The sequence below is a fragment of the Geotrypetes seraphini genome, chromosome 18 (assembly GCF_902459505.1).
Source record: "Geotrypetes seraphini chromosome 18, aGeoSer1.1, whole genome shotgun sequence".
Taxonomy (NCBI): domain Eukaryota; kingdom Metazoa; phylum Chordata; class Amphibia; order Gymnophiona; family Dermophiidae; genus Geotrypetes; species Geotrypetes seraphini.
The window spans coordinates 46,683,139-46,701,989 of record NC_047101.1 but is presented as its reverse complement, the minus strand read 5'-3'; the positions used below and the strand labels follow the sequence as shown (position 1 = coordinate 46,701,989).

General features: G+C 44.5%; 1 protein-coding gene across 1 annotated transcript in view; it reads right to left on the bottom strand.

Moving 5' to 3' along the window:
- Nucleotides 1-13,716, bottom strand: part of CANX (calnexin) — a 280,620-nt gene extending 266,904 nt beyond the window's left edge. The window contains 1 exon segment of the mRNA XM_033927187.1: nt 13,395-13,716. Within this exon segment, the coding sequence (XP_033783078.1) occupies nt 13,395-13,406 (12 nt within the window). The 5' untranslated portion in view covers nt 13,407-13,716.
- Between the last annotated feature and the right edge of the window lie 5,135 nt (nt 13,717-18,851).

Below are 18,851 nucleotides of genomic sequence, written 5' to 3'. Positions count from 1 at the left end.
ACAACAGTGCCCAAGATACCAAACAGAAGGCCTTAACTGAAAAAAGCACACATTGCAAATGAAAAACTCCCCATACTGCACAGTGTTTACTGCCCTAACAAGGCTTTGAAGATGAGGAAAGCTAGTTGGAAGGCACGCGTCCGCACAGCTGCAGGTACTCCAGAACAAGCACAAAACCAACACAAATCTGTAGGTCCAAGACAACCGCAAAATAATATAACCCGCAGGGCAATGCAACAAAGGGATACTCACAACCAGGCTTACAGGACTGACAGACACCGGTTGAGCACCCCTGAGAATGCATAACTGCAAATAGCAAATGGTCTCTTTCTTTTTTTTCCAAGGGAAAGAAGAAAAATTAGAGACCCAGCTAACCCCTCTATCACTGGAGGGAGGGTGAGGCAGGGACAAGGGGGGGCCCAAGTCTAAAGCCGGCACCGTCCAGCCGGACACCCCTGTATCACTGAAGAGGGAAACCTCAACAGGCGAAATATAACTGCTGCCTCACTGAAGAGCAAACCTCAACAGGCGAAATATAACTGCTGCCTCACTGAAGAGCAAACCTCAACAGGCGAAATATAACTGCTGCCTCACTGAAGAGCAAACCTCAACAGGCGAAATATAACTGCTGCCTCACTGAAGAGCAAACCTCAACAGGCGAAATATAACTGCTGCCTCACTGAAGAGCAAACCTCAACAGGAGAAAATATTTATCCAGCCACAGCCAGAATCCAGGAGCTAGTGGAACAGCGACTTTCCCCTGCTGGGAGATAGAGCATACTGATGAGACAGGAGGAGTGCCAGCCAATAGGACCACCTGTTAATCAGTTTCTCTATCTCCGCCTGCTGGAAGATGTGGGCTATCCCCATTGGTCTCTGGATTCATCTGCTGCTGTTGCTAGGGAAAGAGTCAACTTCTTAGCATTAATTAGTGTTCCAAAAGGAGCTCAGAATCAGATATCTAGGAATACCAATTTTGATTAATTCAGATTGCTGGTCTGAGTGCCGTAAGAACAACTGAATTATTGCAATATCTGTTAACTGGGTTGCTCTCAACAGGCAAAAAATTTATGAACAAATTGAACTAAAATAAAAATTTACAAACAATTCAAAACATTGGTTTGCTATCTCAATACTTCATAAAAATTCACTAGCTGCCTATAAAGGCAAGAATCTTATTCAAGCTTGTTTTCTATTTAAAATTTTGCATAGTTCAGCACCATTTTATCTGTATCAACATGTTTTTGCCAATTCTGTTAGAAATTGTAAGCTACATAATTTTAATCTATTTTCCGTCTCCAAAGGATAAAAAGATTAAAATTGGAATTTTTTTTTTTTTTTTTGGGGGGGGGGAGTTTAAATCTGCTTTGGACAAATATTTTGGGTATGTTCACATTCTTATCTAGATTTTAGGACAAATATTAGAATTTGAATATTCAGAAACATTTGTGTTAGGCAATGGTTTGTCATTTTTTTGATTTCACGATTATGTACATTCTTCTGGAGGTATGTCTCTGCTCTCTTTTGTTAGCTGCTTAGCACTGTATTAGCAATACATGTACATGTGTTATATGTTATATTATCAAAAGCTTTTGTACTCTGGATTGCTATACCTTGATTGCTGTAGGAGACAATCTAGAATCTTCTTTAGATAACCGTTCCAGGAAAGACCTGTCTCTCTGTGAGTCTGCAGAAAATCTTGTAACAGGCCCTGTCTGGCCAGCTGCAAAAGACCACAGCCACGGCACCCCATCCAAATGTACAGTCACTCAGGAGCAGATGGTTCCGTCTAGAGCAGTGTTCTTCAACCTTTTTACACCCGTGGACCGGCAGAAAAAAAATAATTATTTTGTGGACCGGCAAACTACTAGGACTAAAATTTAAAAATCCTGTTTCCGCCCCATCTCCGCGAGCTCGGTCCCCACAAATCATCTGATCCCATCCACACAAGCCTCAGTTATGATTTTATATTGAATGTATTTTATATTAAAGTATAAAAAGAAACAATATTCTGTAGAATTGTCATTTTATAAATACAAATAATTCAGAGCAAGGATCAACAAAACCCCTGTCTCCCCTCCCCTTCACATATATCCCCTCTACTATCAAGAAAACTGAACAAGCCAAATTATTACAGAATGCTACACAGAAATATCATGCTAACAGAATACTGAAGTAACACATGACAGGAATAGTATTAGGGGAGTGCAACTAGGGCAACTGCCCCCTGGTCAGAGAGCGCCCTAAGCCAGCTGAAAGCTAAAGAAGCACTGCCTGGGTTTTGCAGTCCCCAGTTATGTCTAACACCAGCTCTAGCAGGATATATATTTCAAATCTGATATATTCTAATCACAAAATAGAAATAAAATTATTTTTTTCTACCTTTTGTCGTCTCTGGTTTCTGCTTTCAATCTTTTTTTCACTCTCTTCCTTCCAGCGTATGCCCTCTCTGTCTCTTCAATCCAGCATCTGCCCCTTCCATCCACTATCTGTCCTCTCCCCCTTCCATATGGTATCTGTCTTCTTTCTATGTCCCTCTCCCCTTTCCATCTAGCTTGTGCCCCTCTCTCCTATTTACATGATTCATTCCAGCTTCACTGCTCTCTTCATTTTTATCTCTTCTACACCAGATCTATCATCGTTGTCCCTCTGCTTATTTTTCTGCTGACCCCTTCCTATCATCAATCTCTCTACTTTCTCATGCCTGTGTCTCCCCTTCCCCTCCTCTAATCTCTCTGCCAGCTGTTTCCTTCCTTTTTTCATTCTCCCTTCCCTCCTCCTCCTGTCCAGCAGTAACTCTCTTCCCTTCCTCCCCTCCCAGCAGCATCTCTCCGTCTCCCTCTCCAGTAGCAGCTGTCCCTTTTTTTTCCTTGCCCAGCAGCTTCCCAGATTCCTTTCCCTCCTCCCCTCCCAGAAGCATCTCTCCTTCTCCCTCTCCAGTAGCAGCTGTACCTTTTTTTCCTTGCCCAGCAGCTTCCCAGATTCCTTTCCCTCCTCCCCTCCCAGAAGCATCTCTCCGTCTCCTTCTCCCTCTCCAGTAGCAGCTGTCCCTTTTTTCCTAGCCCAGCAGCTTCCCAGATTCCTTTCCCTCCTCCCTTCCCAGAAGCATCTCTCCTTCTTCTTCCTATCCAGTAGCAGCTGTCCCTTTTTTTCCTGGCCCAGCAGCTTCCCAGATTCCTTTCCCTCCTCCCCTCCCAGATGCATCTCTCCTTCTCCCTCTCCAGTAGCAGCTGTACCTTTTTTTCCTTGCCCAGCAGCTTCCCAGATTCCTTTCCCTCCTCCCCTCCCAGAAGCATCTCTCCTTCTTCTCCCTCTCCAGTAGCAGCTGTTCCTTTTTTTATCTTGCCCAGCAGCTTCCCAGATTCCTTTCCCTCTTCCCCTCCCAGAAGCATCTCTCCGTCTCCTTCTCCCTCTCCAGTAGCAGCTGTCCCTTTTTTTCCTAGCCCAGCAGCTTCCCAGATTCCTTTCCCTCCTCCCCTCCCAGAAGCATCTCTCCTTCTTCTCCCTATCCAGTAGCAGCTGTCCCTTTTTTTCCTTGCCCAGCAGCTTCCCAGATTCCTTTCCCTCCTCCCCTCCCAGAAGCATCTCTCCTTCTTCTTCTCCCTGTCCAGTAGCAGCTGTCCCTTTTTTTATCTTGCCCAGCAGCTTCCCAGATTCCTTTCCCTCCTCCCCTCCCAGAAGCATCTCTCCATCTCCTTCTCCCTCTCCAGTAGCAGCTGTCCCTTTTTTCCTAGCCCAGCAGCTTCCCAGATTCCTTTCCCTCCTCCCCTCTCAGAAGCATCTCTCCTTCTTCTCCCTCTCCAGTAGCAGCTGTCCTTTTTTTTTCCTGGCCCAGCAGCTTCCCAGATTCCTTTCCCTCCTCCCCTCCCAGATGCATCTCTCCTTCTCCTTCTCCCTTTCCAGTAGCAGCTGTCCCTTTTTTCCCCTGCCCAGCAGCTTCCCAAACTGATAGTGGTTTTCTCCCCTCCCAGCAGCTCTTCTTACTTCCCAGCGAAGCGATTCACGAAGGCAGCCTCGGGTCCTTTGTTGGGTCGCGCCGCCTCTGAGGAAAGAGGAAGTTGCATCATCAGAGGCAGCCGCGACTCAGCAAAAGCCCCGAGGCTGCCTTCGTGAATCGCTGCGCTGGGAAGTAAAGGAGAGCAGCAGAGAGGGGAGAAAGCCACTGTCGGAGGCTCCCCAAGATCTCTCCGGCCCAGCGCACGCTTCCGATGCTGATCTTGCCGGTCCTGCGCGGACCGGCAGGAAGTTCAAATGAGTCAATCTTGCCGGTCCTGCGCGGACCGGCAAAAATTTCCTGCGGACCGCTACCGGTCCGCGGACCGGCGGTTGAAGAACTGTGGTCTAGAGTATTCTTGAAGGATGCTATTGAAACAGGACATTTAGGGAATCCCAATAGAGAGGTTTCAATAATAGTGTAAGAAAGCCAGGAGTGTTTAAGGGAAGAGTAAAAGTAAAGGATGCAAATTATCCCCATCAACTTCTAAGCAGCCTATAAATCCAGGGGAAAAAATAGTGTTTAAGGGGAGAGCAAAAGTAAGGATGCGAAGCAGTGTGTTTACTGTGCCTCAGATGCTGCTGGAGTCGGGAGGTTTGTGTTCGTTTCGCGGTGGAAGGGTCAGCTGGGAAGGTCAATGGGGGTTTCGGGAGTGCTGGGGGGGGGGGGAGTCACGGCGTGTTACCTGCCGGTCCTTAGAATAGAACAACAATGTTTGCATGCGTACTCTTACCTGCCACAGACCTACAGATCAGAGATCAGGGAACACAGCGGTAAGAGTGCGCATGCGCGCTTAGCGTTTTATTATAGTACATGAGTGCAGGTCCTGTATACCAGTGCAACAGGAAAAAATGCTTGAAAACTTGAATAAATTCATGTAAACCGTTCTGAGCTCTCCTGGGACAACAGTATAGAAAATGAGATAAATGTTGTAGTACTGTTGGTTCAATAACAGTTTGATAATGAATGTTACCGTTAAACCAGCATGGGCCAGTCTACTCATCTGCTATCATTTATATACATTTACTATGTATCTGTTCAATTCTACCATTACTTAAATTCAAATAGTACCCTTTACCCCACTACTTGGCTGTTGCAAAAGAACTGGCTGATATATTATACTTCTTTCACTCTCCTTTTATTTAGGGACTCCCTCCAGATTTCAGCTCACCACTTTAAAAGAAACCCACCAGCTTCTGCAGGCAGCACTAGCAAAGGTTTCTCCAGCAACAGTATGTTGCCTGTTAGTTTGCCATTCCTCACCAAACAAAAAATAAAAAAGAAAGAATAATAATTCCAATTTAAGATGAAAGCTCCCAGATTCCCAAGATCTGGTATTCTACCCAAATCAACTGAGATGTCTCATATTAAAGCTCTATCAAAACCCAAGTGGAGAAAGTTAAGAATAGCTAAATTATAACAATTTCTGGGAAAAGGTGACTAAAGTCAACAAAAACAAACAAAAAACTAGGGGTTTAATTATTCTTTAAAACAATTTGTAATACAACAGTTCAAACCCCATCATCATTTTGTATGAAAAAAAACCCCAAAGTTGAACATTAAACTGCTTTCATGACAAAAAAAATCGGATGTGCTAATTGCTAATTTAAGTCTTCTTTTCTCTGAGATGGTCACGTTTAATGCCTCCAAACTATATCAAAACTAGAAAACAAACCAGAAGAATTTTCTTTTTTTTAACTCATGCTGTGGAATATACTTCCAGAGTATGGAGAGATCAAGGCATCAAACGTAGCCGGCTTTGAAAGTAGTTAGTGCAAATTCCTAAACGAAAAACAAACAAACTAGCTTTCCAACACCATGAGGGACCTGCCACAAACGGCTCTGCCAGTATACTTTGTAGAGATCCGTCTTGGCCACCGTGGGAGGAAGGATGCAGGGCTTGCTTAGGAGACCTTATAGTTACTTTGGCTTTGTTTTGTGTTAACACAAAGCAGTATGGTTTCATTTGTACAGGCACTTGATACACCGCATTTTCTAATGCATGGGTCAGTTCTCTCTATTCAGGTCTTAACTTAAAGCACATTACTGGATTTTTTTTTTTTTTAAAGGGTCCAGAAAACAATCAGCAAAGTGACATGAATTTCAAGTTTCATTTTGACTTGATGAATTGCTTATTTACTTTACTAAGCGATTTACAAATTTCAAAAAAGTATAAGCATATACCAATTTAGTCATCTATATAATAAAATGCTAAGCGCGCATGCGCACTCTTACCGCGTGCTTCCCTGATCTGTCACGCTGTGACCGGCAAGAGTACGCATGTGCGCTTACCATGTATCTCTCTCTCTCTCGCAGCGGGCTTGCCGGCTCCAGAACACTTGACTCAGGCGGGGATCGAGAGAAGAGCCGCAGCGTCGGCTTTGAACTAAAAAATGAACTTTGACGAACGTGCTCTCCCCAATCGGGAAAGCTACAGCTTTCCAGCCCCCATCTTCACATCTGTAAAGGGAGAGTACCTTTTACTTTCGCCCACACCTTGCTAATCGGTAGATCAGCTCCCCCGTTTCTTTTCTACTCCCCACGCTCTAGATCGGGAGGGGTGCAGCTCTCCTCAGGGAAACCTTCGACTAATTAAAAATAAACCAGCAAACCCAATAGCGGCCCGGGAAGAGAAGCGCTGACTAAAAAGACTCCTTTGCCGGCTCCCCTCTCACTCCATAAGGTTTTTTGCGGATTGACCCTACCATCCCTTCCCGACGTCTGACCGGCTCACTTAGTCCTTTGCTGCACCCCACCTTCCCGACTACAAACCTACCAACTCCAGCAGTGTCTGCAGCACTCTACACACATTGCTTCGGGGCCTTCTACTGCCCTGATTTGCTCTGCCGCGTCTCTGATGATGTCATCAGGGACGTGCCAGAGTAAATCAGGGCAGTAGAAGGCCCCGAAGCAGCGTGTGTAGAGTGCTGCAGACGCTGATGGAATCAGCAGGTTTGTCGGGACCGCGGGAAGGGAAAGGGGGGGTAGGGGAAATGTTGCTGCTGCACAGGGAAGTGGTGTGGGGGGAGGGAAATGGAGGGGGAGGGAATGCTGCTGCTGTGGCTGCTGCACAGGGAAGTGGGGGGATCAAAATGCTGCTGCTGCACAGGGAAGTAGGGTGGGGGAAATGCTGCAGCACAGGGAAATGGAGGGGGAGGGAATGCTGCTGTGGCTGCTGCACAGGGAAGTGGGGGGAGAGAAATTCTGCTGCATAGGAGGCAAGGAGAGAGACAGAGAAAGAAAGACAGACAAAGGGGGCCAGGGAGAGAGACAGACAGAAATAAAGACAGATATATATTCTAGCACCCGTTAATGTAATGGGCTAAAATACTAGTTAAATATAATGGGTTTAACTGACAGACTTACAGACTAACAGATACATAAGGTAAGAAGGGCAGAACTACAATTGTATTTATTAGAATATAGGAGTAGACATGAATGGAAAGAACAATGGGGGGAAGTAAAAAATAAGAAAGGACTAAAATGAACTTTAAGCACAGTTAAAGATTAAAAGCGTCTTTAAAAAGAAAACTCTTCAGATTGCCTTTAAAGCAACTTAAGTCATTTTCTTCTCTTGTATACTGAGGTAAGAAGGTATTCCATAGTTGTGGGGCCATTACTGAGAAAATGTCATGACGACGAGTTCCGATTACTTTCAATGAGGGAACTGTTATGAGTTTTTGATTAGTGGACCTAAGGGATTATGTATTATGAGGAATAAGTAGTTTGTTAATAAATTGAGGTTCATTGGAAGACAAAGTTTTAAATACTAAAAGTAAGATTTTGAAAGTAATGTGGTGATTAACTGGAAGCCAGTGGAATTTGATCAGAAAGGGTGTAACATGATCGTATTTTTTGCCATTATGAATCAATTTAATGGCGGTATTTTGGACTATCTGAAGACGCCTCTTTTCTTTTTGAGTAATATTTATTAATAAAGAGTTACAGTAGTCAAGTTAACTAGTGATAACTAGTTTCCCTAGTGATAACTAGGGAATTAATTAGTATGTTAGAGTGATTTTGGCTCAAGAAACTTAGAAATTGAGTGAATCATTCATAGCCTATAAAAACAAGATTTAACAGTATTACTTACATGTTCATGGTAGGAAAGCCTTTCATCAATAGTGACACCCAATATTTTCAGAGATTTTACCAACTTTAGATGGATGTTATCTAAGATGAATGGGGTAATCAGACTTATGTCTTTTTTCCACGGAAAAAGTAAAGTTTTAGTTTTCTGAATGTTTAGGGCTAACATATTAGAATTAAGCCATTGCTTAATTTCCACTAACTTTATGTTAATCTCAATTATTTTTTTCCAGCTGGGTGGCATGAAAAAGTAGCTGGGTGGGGTTGGATGCGGAAATTTGGTGGTTAGAATAGGGCCATTAAATCTAGTGGCGTACCTAGATAGCCAGTACTGATCACTTTTTAACAATCCCCACTTCAATATAAAAAAAAGTTATTTAGTAATAATCCACGAGTCACACAATAAGGATGCACCTAGGAAAAGGCAGCATCTTAAACACTGCAGTGAGCACTAGAACACCAACAAATACATTGTAAAACTAAACAAGTCAGATCCTGCACAGTCAGTTGATCCTGTACAGTCAATGCTAAAAGAAAACCATGTCATTTTCATACACACTTGCCCAATATGGAATAATCACAAACTAAAAATAGAAATATTTAGACAAAAAAACCTGAACTGCCAAGAAACCAGACTCTACATACAATGCAACATCACAGAAACAGTGACACATGTCCCCTAATACTGTGCAAAATATAAACACAGTATATGTAAATTTGAATCACCGCTTTACAAATATAAATAAAACAAATAATATCCATTTTTCTACTAGGTTTCAGAGGCCAAATGTTTCTTCAAACAGACAGTATACTGTCCTGACCTGAGCAAAGGGGTTTAGTCCAGAAAAAACTGCCTTATTTCCATTTCCTATTTATAAACTTTTATCAATACAGTTACAATACTACTTGATTCTACGTAAAGCAACAACAAAAAAATTTTCTACCTTTTGTCATTTCTGCTTTAATCATCTTCTCTTCGCTCTCTTCTTTCTATTCAGCCTTTGTCCTCTCTCCCTTCCATGCAACATCTGACCTCTCTCTTTGCCCCTTCCACCCAGCCTCTGCCCTCTCCCTTTCTCTACCCCTTCCATCTACTGTTCACCCTCTCTCGCTTCCATATGGCATCTTCCCTCTTTCTATGTCCCTTCAATAAACTGTATATCCTGTACCCTTTCTCTCCTTTGTACATGATTCATTTCAGCTTCACCCCCTCCCTTGTGCTCCGGCATCTCTCTCTTCTCCTTTCCTTCCTTTCTTCCCACTCAACCCCATGATTTGGCATCTCTATGCCCTTCCCTCCCCCCCATGCCCTGACATCTCTCTCTCCCCCCCCTCTGTGGTCTGGCATTTCCTTTCCCTCCCCCCCATGCCCTGGCATCTCTCTCCTCTCCTTCCATCTCCTCCTCCCCTCCATTATCTGGCATCTTCTCTCCTTCCTTTCTTTCCCTCCCTCCTTTCTGCCTTTCCCATGGTCTGGCATTTGTCTCCTAACCCTCCCCCCCATGCCCTGACATCTCTCCCTCCCCCCTCTGTGGTCTGGTATTTCCTTTCCCTCCCTCCCATGGTCTTGGCATCTCTCTTTTCTCTCCCTTCTCCCCCCTTCCCTCTCTCGCCAGCAGCAGCATTTTTCTTCCCCCCTCCCCTCCTTCCCTGTCTCACACACCCATCATCAGTGCAGCATTCAAAACTCGCTACAGGCTAAGGCAGAAGATAGGACAACGAGGGAGTCAAAGGGACGCTTACAACTTGCTGCTCTTGCTTGCTTCGGGTCCTGCCTTCGTGGATCTATCATTCTTTGGCTTTTTCTTTTGTAAAAATCTGGAATGATCTTCCTACAGAAATTAGACTTTTCCCTTCTCTGATAATCTGATAAACTTTAAAGACCTATCTATTTCAGAATGCTTTAAATGATAAATAAGGGATTGCAATTAATGACTTTCTTGTCCAATTATTTGCTTTCCTGTCCTTTCAATAACTTTGTGTGAACCGGATCGAGCCCCATAGTCAGGATGACCCGGTATACAAGACTAATAATTGGGTTGGAATACATGATTTTTTTTTTCTGGTGACATGACATGCTTGGTAGTCTCTAGCCTGCAATATAGGGCTACTTCACCTCATTACAACCGATTCAAGGAAAAGTACAAGAGAAGCCAACATCATAAACAAAATAAGAGGGTAAGCAGCAAAAACACCGTGTATAACAGTCTAATAAATTAATGTACCTATGGGACTTAGAAGATACAGCGATTAAAACTTGACAAACACATTAGAGACCAGATCTTGTTATTGATATATTTATTTGGATTTATGCTCTGTGTTTTTAGAAAAATCACCCAAAGCGGTTATAGCAAGTATAAATCAGACATAAGGCAATAAACATTGACTGCAGCAAAAATATAAATTTAACAGTAGGCATTATGGCATCATAGTATTCTATTTACAAGGTCAACGCAGTACACATTAAAATGTCTTAATGGACTGGGGGTAAGCGATGGTGAAAAATACATAAAACTTATGCAATGGCTTTTGGAAAATCAAAACTCCTTTTCATGAAATACAAAAGTAGAAACAGTAATTAAAAAAAAACTACATTGCAGCCTTTCCAAAAGGACCTTTTTTATTGTTTATTTTTCTTTTATTCGAGTTGGGTTTGTTCAAAGTGGTACTGCAGTCCTATGTGCCAGCTTTAAAGTCTGCCCTTACCGTTTCTCTATCAGTTAGCCATTCGCTCAACAGATCAGAGGTGAAACTGAGCTAACTTATATTGGAAGGGGGGGATTTGCTTCCAACAGGGCAGAAAAAATGAGTCAGATGCCCTCCCTCAGCCACTGTGCCCCACGATGTGCCATATTGTCCGGCCAGGGTTTTTGCCATTACCTTTTGTAACCTCGGCCACACAAACCAAGTCAGGGGGCCCAAAGAAGTGGGTTGCATGGGCATGCCACCACCAGCAGGAGGGTACCAGCGGCAGAGAGAGGAGAGAGCAGCGCCACCTCAGAGGTGGGGGCCGTGCACAGAACCAGCCCAAAACTCGCTTAGAGGTGGCTGGGGAGCAGGAGGAGGCTGCTGCTACTAGCCCGGCCCTTTCCCCGTGCAGGTTGAACCACACCTATGGGGAGCGCGCATGCAGCTACATGCCCCCAGACCATGGGTTCAATTCGCTATAGGCTAAGGCGGGAGATAGGGCAGCGAATCAAAGGAAGGGAGGGAAAGAAACTTACAACTTGCTTGCTTCGGGACTTCCTCGTTGCCAGTTCCTGCCTTTGCTGAAACAGAAAGTAGGCAGGACCCGGCAGCCAGGAAGGCCCAAAGCAAGGAAGAGCAGCAAGACAAGTTTTAACTTCCCTCCAATCGCTGACCTATCTCCTGCATGCTCCGGGGCTGTAACGGTACCACTGTCCATGCCAGCTTCCCGTCTCTTCCCTACCCCCCCCCCCCCGGGACGTAACTTCAGGTTTTGAAGGGAAACCAGCATGGACAGTGGTACCGTTAGAGCCCCAGAGCACGGGTTCAAGTCGCTTGCTGCCGTTTTTTGTTTAGGTTTTTTTTTAAGTCAGAAGGGAACTTTTGGCAGCTGAACTTTCGGTGGCTCTTCAATGTTGAGCGGCGGCGGGCCGGCAGTAGCAGGATTCGCACAGCTGGTCGCTCAACTAAATTAGCTGGGCGGAGCACCCGGCTAAAAGGCGCTAGTGAGAACACTGGGTGTAGAAGTTGGACATCATCAGCATATGTGAAAGTAGTAAAGCCTATAGAAAGCCATAAGCTTACTAAAGGGGATAGGAAAATATTGAATAATAGTGGGGATAGAATGGATCCTTGAGGAATACCATAATTTATAGGATTTCGAAACTGTATCCTTGAAAGTAACTGTAGATGAGCGATTAGAAGGAAAGGAATTAAACCAATCAAGTATTTGGCCACAAACTTCTATAGATTTCAGTCTTTCAAGAAGTAACACATGATCGATAGTATCGAATACTGCTGATGGGTCAAGAGAGAAAAGAATAACAGAGTTATGATGATCTAAAAGATAAAGTATGTTCGTGGTCAAACCAATTAGCGCGTACTCTGTGGAATAATTTTTCCTGAAACCTGTTTGGGTGTAAGACATTGGTTGTTTCAACAAAGTCTGATAATTGTTCGAATACTAATCTTTCTGTTAGTTTAGCTAGAAACTGAATATTAGCTATAGGACGATAATTTGAGGTGTCTTCCGGACTAGCTTTGTAATCTTTTATTATTGGAAGAATTGAGGCCTTTTCCCATGCTAATGGTAAGAGATCAAGTTTTAAACTATTTAGAATAAGGGTGTGGATGAAAGGGTCAAAACACGAGAATTTTTTTTTTTAATTAATGGAGGAATGACCTCTGCTCGAGAGCCTTTTAAGTTGACTCTTTGGAAAAGACGCTTCACGTCATCTAATGTAGGAAGATTAAATGTAGAACATTCAGCAATCACCCACAAATTTAAAACTTTACAAAGAGCTCGCTTCTTACTACAAGACGAAAATTAACCTTGCGAAAATCCTACTATTCTAACAAAATCTCAAAAGCAAAAAATCCTTCGATTCTTTATTCCATTGTCAAAGCTATTGCCCCTAATCCTCAGAGACTAGATACTAATACGACAAATGGTCTAACAGCCCAAGATCTGGCTGACAATTTTTGTAAAAGGATTAATGATATTCAGAAAACATTTGTTACTGCCATAATTAATGAACCTACTTTCACCTCCTTCGGTCTAAAAAGTATTTTTTCTCCCCTAACCCGAGGGTGTCAAAGCCCCTCCTCGAGGGCCGCAATCCAGTCGGGTTTTCAGGATTCCCTCCATGAATATGCACGAGATCTATTTGCATGCACTGCTTTCATTGTATGCTAATAGAGCTCATTTTAAAGCTCATACATATTCATGGGGGAAATACTGAAAACCCGACTGGATTGCGGCCCTCGAGGAGGGACTTTGACACCCCTGACCCCTCTCGGCATCGTCGTAAGTGAAATGGTTAAAACAGCCAGTCTTCTACCGGCCTCTTTCCACACACTCCGAAGCGTCCCACGCTTCCTCCTTACCCATTAAGGCTATAAGGGCACCCCACAGACTATCAACCATCTCTCCACATCTTCCCTCCCTGACTTTTTTCTATCCCACAGTGCGAGCAGCGAGGCCTCCACACCGGCTTCCCTTCCCGGGCTAGGCTGCCGCACGAGAGCTCCCTGCCTGCCCCTTACCGCACTCCCAGCGGCCTCCTGTCCGCTTCCTCCCCGGCGTAGCCGCTAGCAAGAACCCCACCTCAAGCTGAAAGCTCACCTGAACTCCCATCCGCCACAGCAACAGCAGCAGCAACGGCTCCCCTTCGTCACGTGTCAGGGAAAGAAGGAGGCGCGCCGTCACGTTCGATCTATCGCGTGCTACCGAGCACCCCCCCCCTCCTCCTTTCCTGCTTGTCCGCTGTTGGCCGACGGGGTGGGCAACGTGACGTTCCCCCCTCGAGAGAGCCGCGCCGTTGGCGAGCAGAGGTGTCAGTGAAGCGTCCAAAGCCCGCCTCGCCAGCTGCCCTTCGTGGAGCGCTTCGATTTGCCGGCTGATTTGGAGGAAGTGCGTGGCGATTGGTCGGCGTGGTTACGAGGAGGGGAGAGTAGAGGTCTGCGAGGGAAGACGTGGGAAGAATTCTTTTAAAGGGGCAGTGACGGGAAAGAAAATGCGAGTTAACGCGTCAGGTCGTGACATTGCTTGTCATGTAGTTCGTATGAACGGGTTTTATAACATACTGCGATTCGGACCCCCCCCCCCCCCAGCAGAACGCTTTGACCACTTATCTCTCAGGAAAACAATGTGAAGAAATTAAACTTTTATTGCATTTCGTTATGGTTGGGCAGACTATGTTACTATATTATGTTATGCCTTGGCAGTCTTCCCAAAAGGCCTTTCTTTTTATTCAAGAAAAGCTTTCACTCACTGCACAACATGGTTAAACATTTAAAGGGCATCCGCTAAAACGTAAGGGGGGAAGATTTCATGGTGACACCAGGAAATACTTCTTCACCGAAAGGGTGATTGATCGATGGAATGGTTGACAGGTGGTCGAGGCCAGTAGTGTGCTTGACTTCGAGAGTGATGGGACAGGCAGGTGGGGTTGCTACAGAGTTATGCTTAAAAGATGGTTTCTCAAGGGAGGGAGGGTTCTTGAGTGGGCAGACTTGTTGGACCGCCGGCCTTTTCTGCCGTCATACTCTATGTTTCTATTTAAACCAGTATTAGGCTTCTCAACCCTCTCCAAATAGGCACAACTCCCCTGTCATGTTTTCAGACTTGTCACATATATATTTGCAATCATGGGTTTCGCTAATCCATACAAATTTATCTCACACCTATTGGTAATTGTAATAATCCAGGAGAGGCAGAGCAATCCACTCACCAGCTGTTTTTTCAGGATATCCCTAGTGAATACATAATCAATACTGCTAACGGATGTATTCAAATACAAATCTTCCCCTAATTTTTTGTTTAACCACATAACATACATTTAGAAGAAGAGAAAAACTAATACATATATGCACACACCATTAATAATTATTACTTTTTTCATAAATATTTTGAATCTACCACCCTCTGACTTATAACAAACACATCTTTCAACAGACAACCCAGGCAAATGCCCTTGTTGCCCTGAAAACCTGGATAATCCGTTCCACATTGTCCAGTGTTTTATTTAAAATGTCCTTGCCAAACTGGTGCTTCATGGATTAAACTCCTGCTTTCATGATAAGATCTTGTTCTCTCTTGAATAACAACTGACAAAATGTTCAAGCCAGCCCAACACAATCTTGCATTTCGCCACACAGGCGTCCTCAGGAGCTGAAGCCACTTCGGGTTTTCACTGTATTTTTCTCTCTAAAAGATAAACATCATTCCACTATCATGCTGATCTTAACTTATATATCAAATACCACTCTTTCTTTTCAAAATTATATCAGTATAACACATACTTGTAATCACATTTGTTAATCATACAGCAACTGCAGCTTATGAAAAAAATAAGGTTGATTAATAAATTATTAATGGTGTGTGCATATATGTGTTAGTTTTTCTCTTCTAGTGAGATGAAGTTCAACATTAAGAAATGTAAAGTATTACGTGTGGGAAGCAGAAACCCGAGGTACAACTATATGATGGGAGGGATGTTATTGAATGAGAGTACCCAAGAAAGGGACTTGGGGGTAATGGTGGACATGACAATGAAGCCGACGGCACAGTGCGCAGCGGCCACTAAGAGAGCAAATAGAATGCTAGGTATAATCAAGAAGGGTATTACAACCAGAACGAAAGAAGTTATCTTGCCATTGTATCGGGCGATGGTGCTCCCGCATCTGGAGTACTGCGTCCAGTATTGGTCGCCGTACCTTAAGAAGGATATGGCGTTACTCGAGAGGGTTCAGAGGAGAGCGACACGTCTGATAAAAGGGATGGAAAACCTTTCATATGCTGAGAGATTGGAGAAACTGGGTCTCTTTTCCCTGGAGAAGAGGAGACTTAGAGGGGATATGATAGAGACTTACAAGATCATGAAGGGCATAGAGAGAGTAGAGAGGAACAGATTCTTCAAACTTTCTAAAAATAAAAGAACAAGAGGGCATTCGGAAAAGTTGAAAGGGGACAGATTCAAAACGAATGCAAGGAAGTTCTTCTTTACTCAACATGTAGTGGACACCTGGAATGCGTTTCTAGAGGATGTAATAGGGCAGAGTACGGTACTGAGGTTTAAGAAAGGATTGGACAATTTCCTGCTGGAGGGGTATAGATAGAGGATTACTGCACAGATCCTGAACCTGTTGGGCCGCCGTGTGAGCAGACTGCTGGGCACGATGGACCTCAGGTCTGACCCAGCGGAGGCATTGCTTATGTTCTTATGTGAATACATAAGAGACATTTGCATACATAGAAAAATAGAAACAGGTTGAAAAGGTGACGGCAAAAGCTAGAAGGATGCTAGGGTGCATAGGGAGAGGTATGGCCAGTAAGAAAATGGAGGTATAAGACTCTGGTGAGACCTCATTTAGAATATTGTGTACAATTCTGGAGACCTGAGTAGGGTAGTGCTAGCGCCCCCTAGTGGGAATATGACAGACTCCTGTAGCTGACAGTTTTGTTTTTTACAGCATCATTACCGTATTTGACACTTTGCAGTTATTCATTGCACTTGATAACCCCTGACGCCAGTGACGGCCTGTGTCGGGTCACTCAAATAAAGACTGATCCCAGTTTTTGAGGCTCTTGATGTTGGTTTTTTTTTCTGTATTTATGTGTTGTACCCTAGCTGTGTTTTTTTTGCAAATGCATTGGAGCAGTTGCAATGAGCTCCTTTTTTGGACAAAATACATCCCTAGTACACTCAGAGTTGCAGCCCTTCCGGTTTCAAAAGGTTATTCTTACAAGAGTTGTGCAGTGATTACAGTCAGGTTAGGGAAGGCCCTAGGCACAAGTGGTAGGAATTTTTTTTGTACACAGCCCTGCTCTGCACTTTGATCCTGGTGCTTCTAATTTCTTGCTGCAGAGTGTGTAAGTTCTTTCTTCTCTGTGATCAGTGAGGTGTTTGAAGCATGTGACTCTCTGAAGCAGTACTCAGCACACAGAACTCAAACAGCCTGTTGAACTACATGGGTGTAACTAACATAACATACTGAAACACTCCCAGGCTGGATAAACCATCTGAACAACTTGCTTTATTTTCCAGCACAGCAACAACAGGAAATGATGTATTCCATTCAAGTACACCCTCCTTGAGAGATCGTAGAAACTTATACTGCAAGTTGTGTTAGGGCCCATAAATCATGGTAAGCAGGGGTTATTTTACTACTCAGGAGCATTGGGCTGTAAAGCTGCAGCCTGATGTATAAAAGGGCTGTGGGGCTGCTTGAATTCTCCCTGATTTTAGCCATCCCTCTGATTAGGGTTACCAGACTTCCAGATTTCCCCGGACATGTCCTCCTTTTGGAGGTCTGGACGGCTTTTCAAAACCCGGCACTTTGGGTTTTGAAAAGCCTCCTTTCAATCGTGTCAGGCAGGAGGCAATCTGCGCATGCGCGGATGCCATGTGACATCATCGCATGGTATCCGCGCATGTGTGAATTGCATCCTGCCTGACCAAAGCAGGCAGCGTGGGGGGGGGGCGGAGTTAGGGCAGGACCGGGGCAAAGATGGCAGGGCCTGGGGTGGGTCTAGGGTGTCTGGATTTTACAATCGTAAAATCTGGCAACCCTACCTCTGATCCCAGCCCCTCAGAAGCTTCCCTCTATGCCCCAAGGCTTAACCCACCCTGAGTGAGAGCCTCAGAGCTCTTCCTTGTTGGTCTAAAGATTGTTAATAAGCAGTACTCCCCCTTCGTTCCTGCCCAGTTAGCACCACTTCCAAAATGGCACCCCAGTGGTAATCTTGTACTACTACCGATAGTAGTACAAGATTACCGCTAAGGGTGCCATATTGGATGTAACGCTTGCTGGGCAAGAGCAAAGGGGGTTCACTCCTGTCTAGCAATCACTGAATCACCAGGTAAGAGCCTTGAAGCTCTTATTCCAGAGGTGGGAGGTCTGGAGGTAAAGAGAAGCTTTGAAGGGGGGGGAGTTCCATTGGAAATGGGTTCTATAGGACTGTCCCCGATATGTAACCTTTTGTGCAACTGAGGCCTTTGAACCAAACTCTGACTAGGCTTGAACCAAACTGTCATGGTTGCCGCCTGCTTCCTGCATCTATATTCTTATTGCCATAAGGGACACTGGCATACCAAGAAGTATCTGCTCTTCAGCTCTGAGTGCAAAGTTGCTAAGAAGACAGATTTACAATGACACAAGTATGCGATAAGACTTGTGGGCCTTCTTGGTCAACGCTGGAACCCATAAGGAATGGTGTCTGAACCAACACATACCAGACTATTCTCCAGGCCTGTTCTCCTGGACAGGAGGAACGTGTGATCTGATTGAGTCAAAACAGTCACCCGAGGACAATGGACCAAAGTGAGACTAGACTTTGTGTGAACAGTTTTGGCACTCAGGGAGAGTGGACATAAATCTGACAGCTCTGAAAATAGACTGTCTCTCTGTGCCTTCTAAGTACTGATCCTCTCTGTATCCCATAGTACAGAGAAGTGCAAGCTAATAATTAAAGCTTCTAATCTTATGTGAATGACCAGCTGCTGTTGTTGACTGAGGTTTGGGGTTATCTCTGTACTAGGGTTACCAGATTTTACACATGTGAAATCTTGACCCATACCCCGCCCCCAGGTCCACCCAGATTCACCCATCCCCACCCCATTACACCCATGTCATGTCCCAGCCTCGCCCCTAGCCCCGCCCCCTCAGCCTGCTTGTCTCAGTCAGTAGGGCATCCGCACATGCATGGACGCAACGTGATGTCACGTTGACATGATCTGCTTTTCAAAACCCGGACAAAGTTAGGGTGCAAACTCAATTTTGATTTGACCCCTGATGCAGGCCAAAACATTTCAAAACATGGCTTGTGTCATGCGTATTGATCAACAACTCTTGCTTGATGGCCCTTGGTGCTTTTCGTGTCTTCTTTGTGTGTTGTGTGCTTTGACTTTCTTCTCTGTTTTGCAGCGGCAACTTTTAACACAAGATCAGCGCTCCATCACAACTGGAATTGTGTATCGACAGAATGATCCCAATATGTCTGTATGCACTACTGTTTGCTCTCCTTCAAATGAGGACCCTTGAGCCTACGAAGCATCTTGCAACCTCTATGACACTGCAC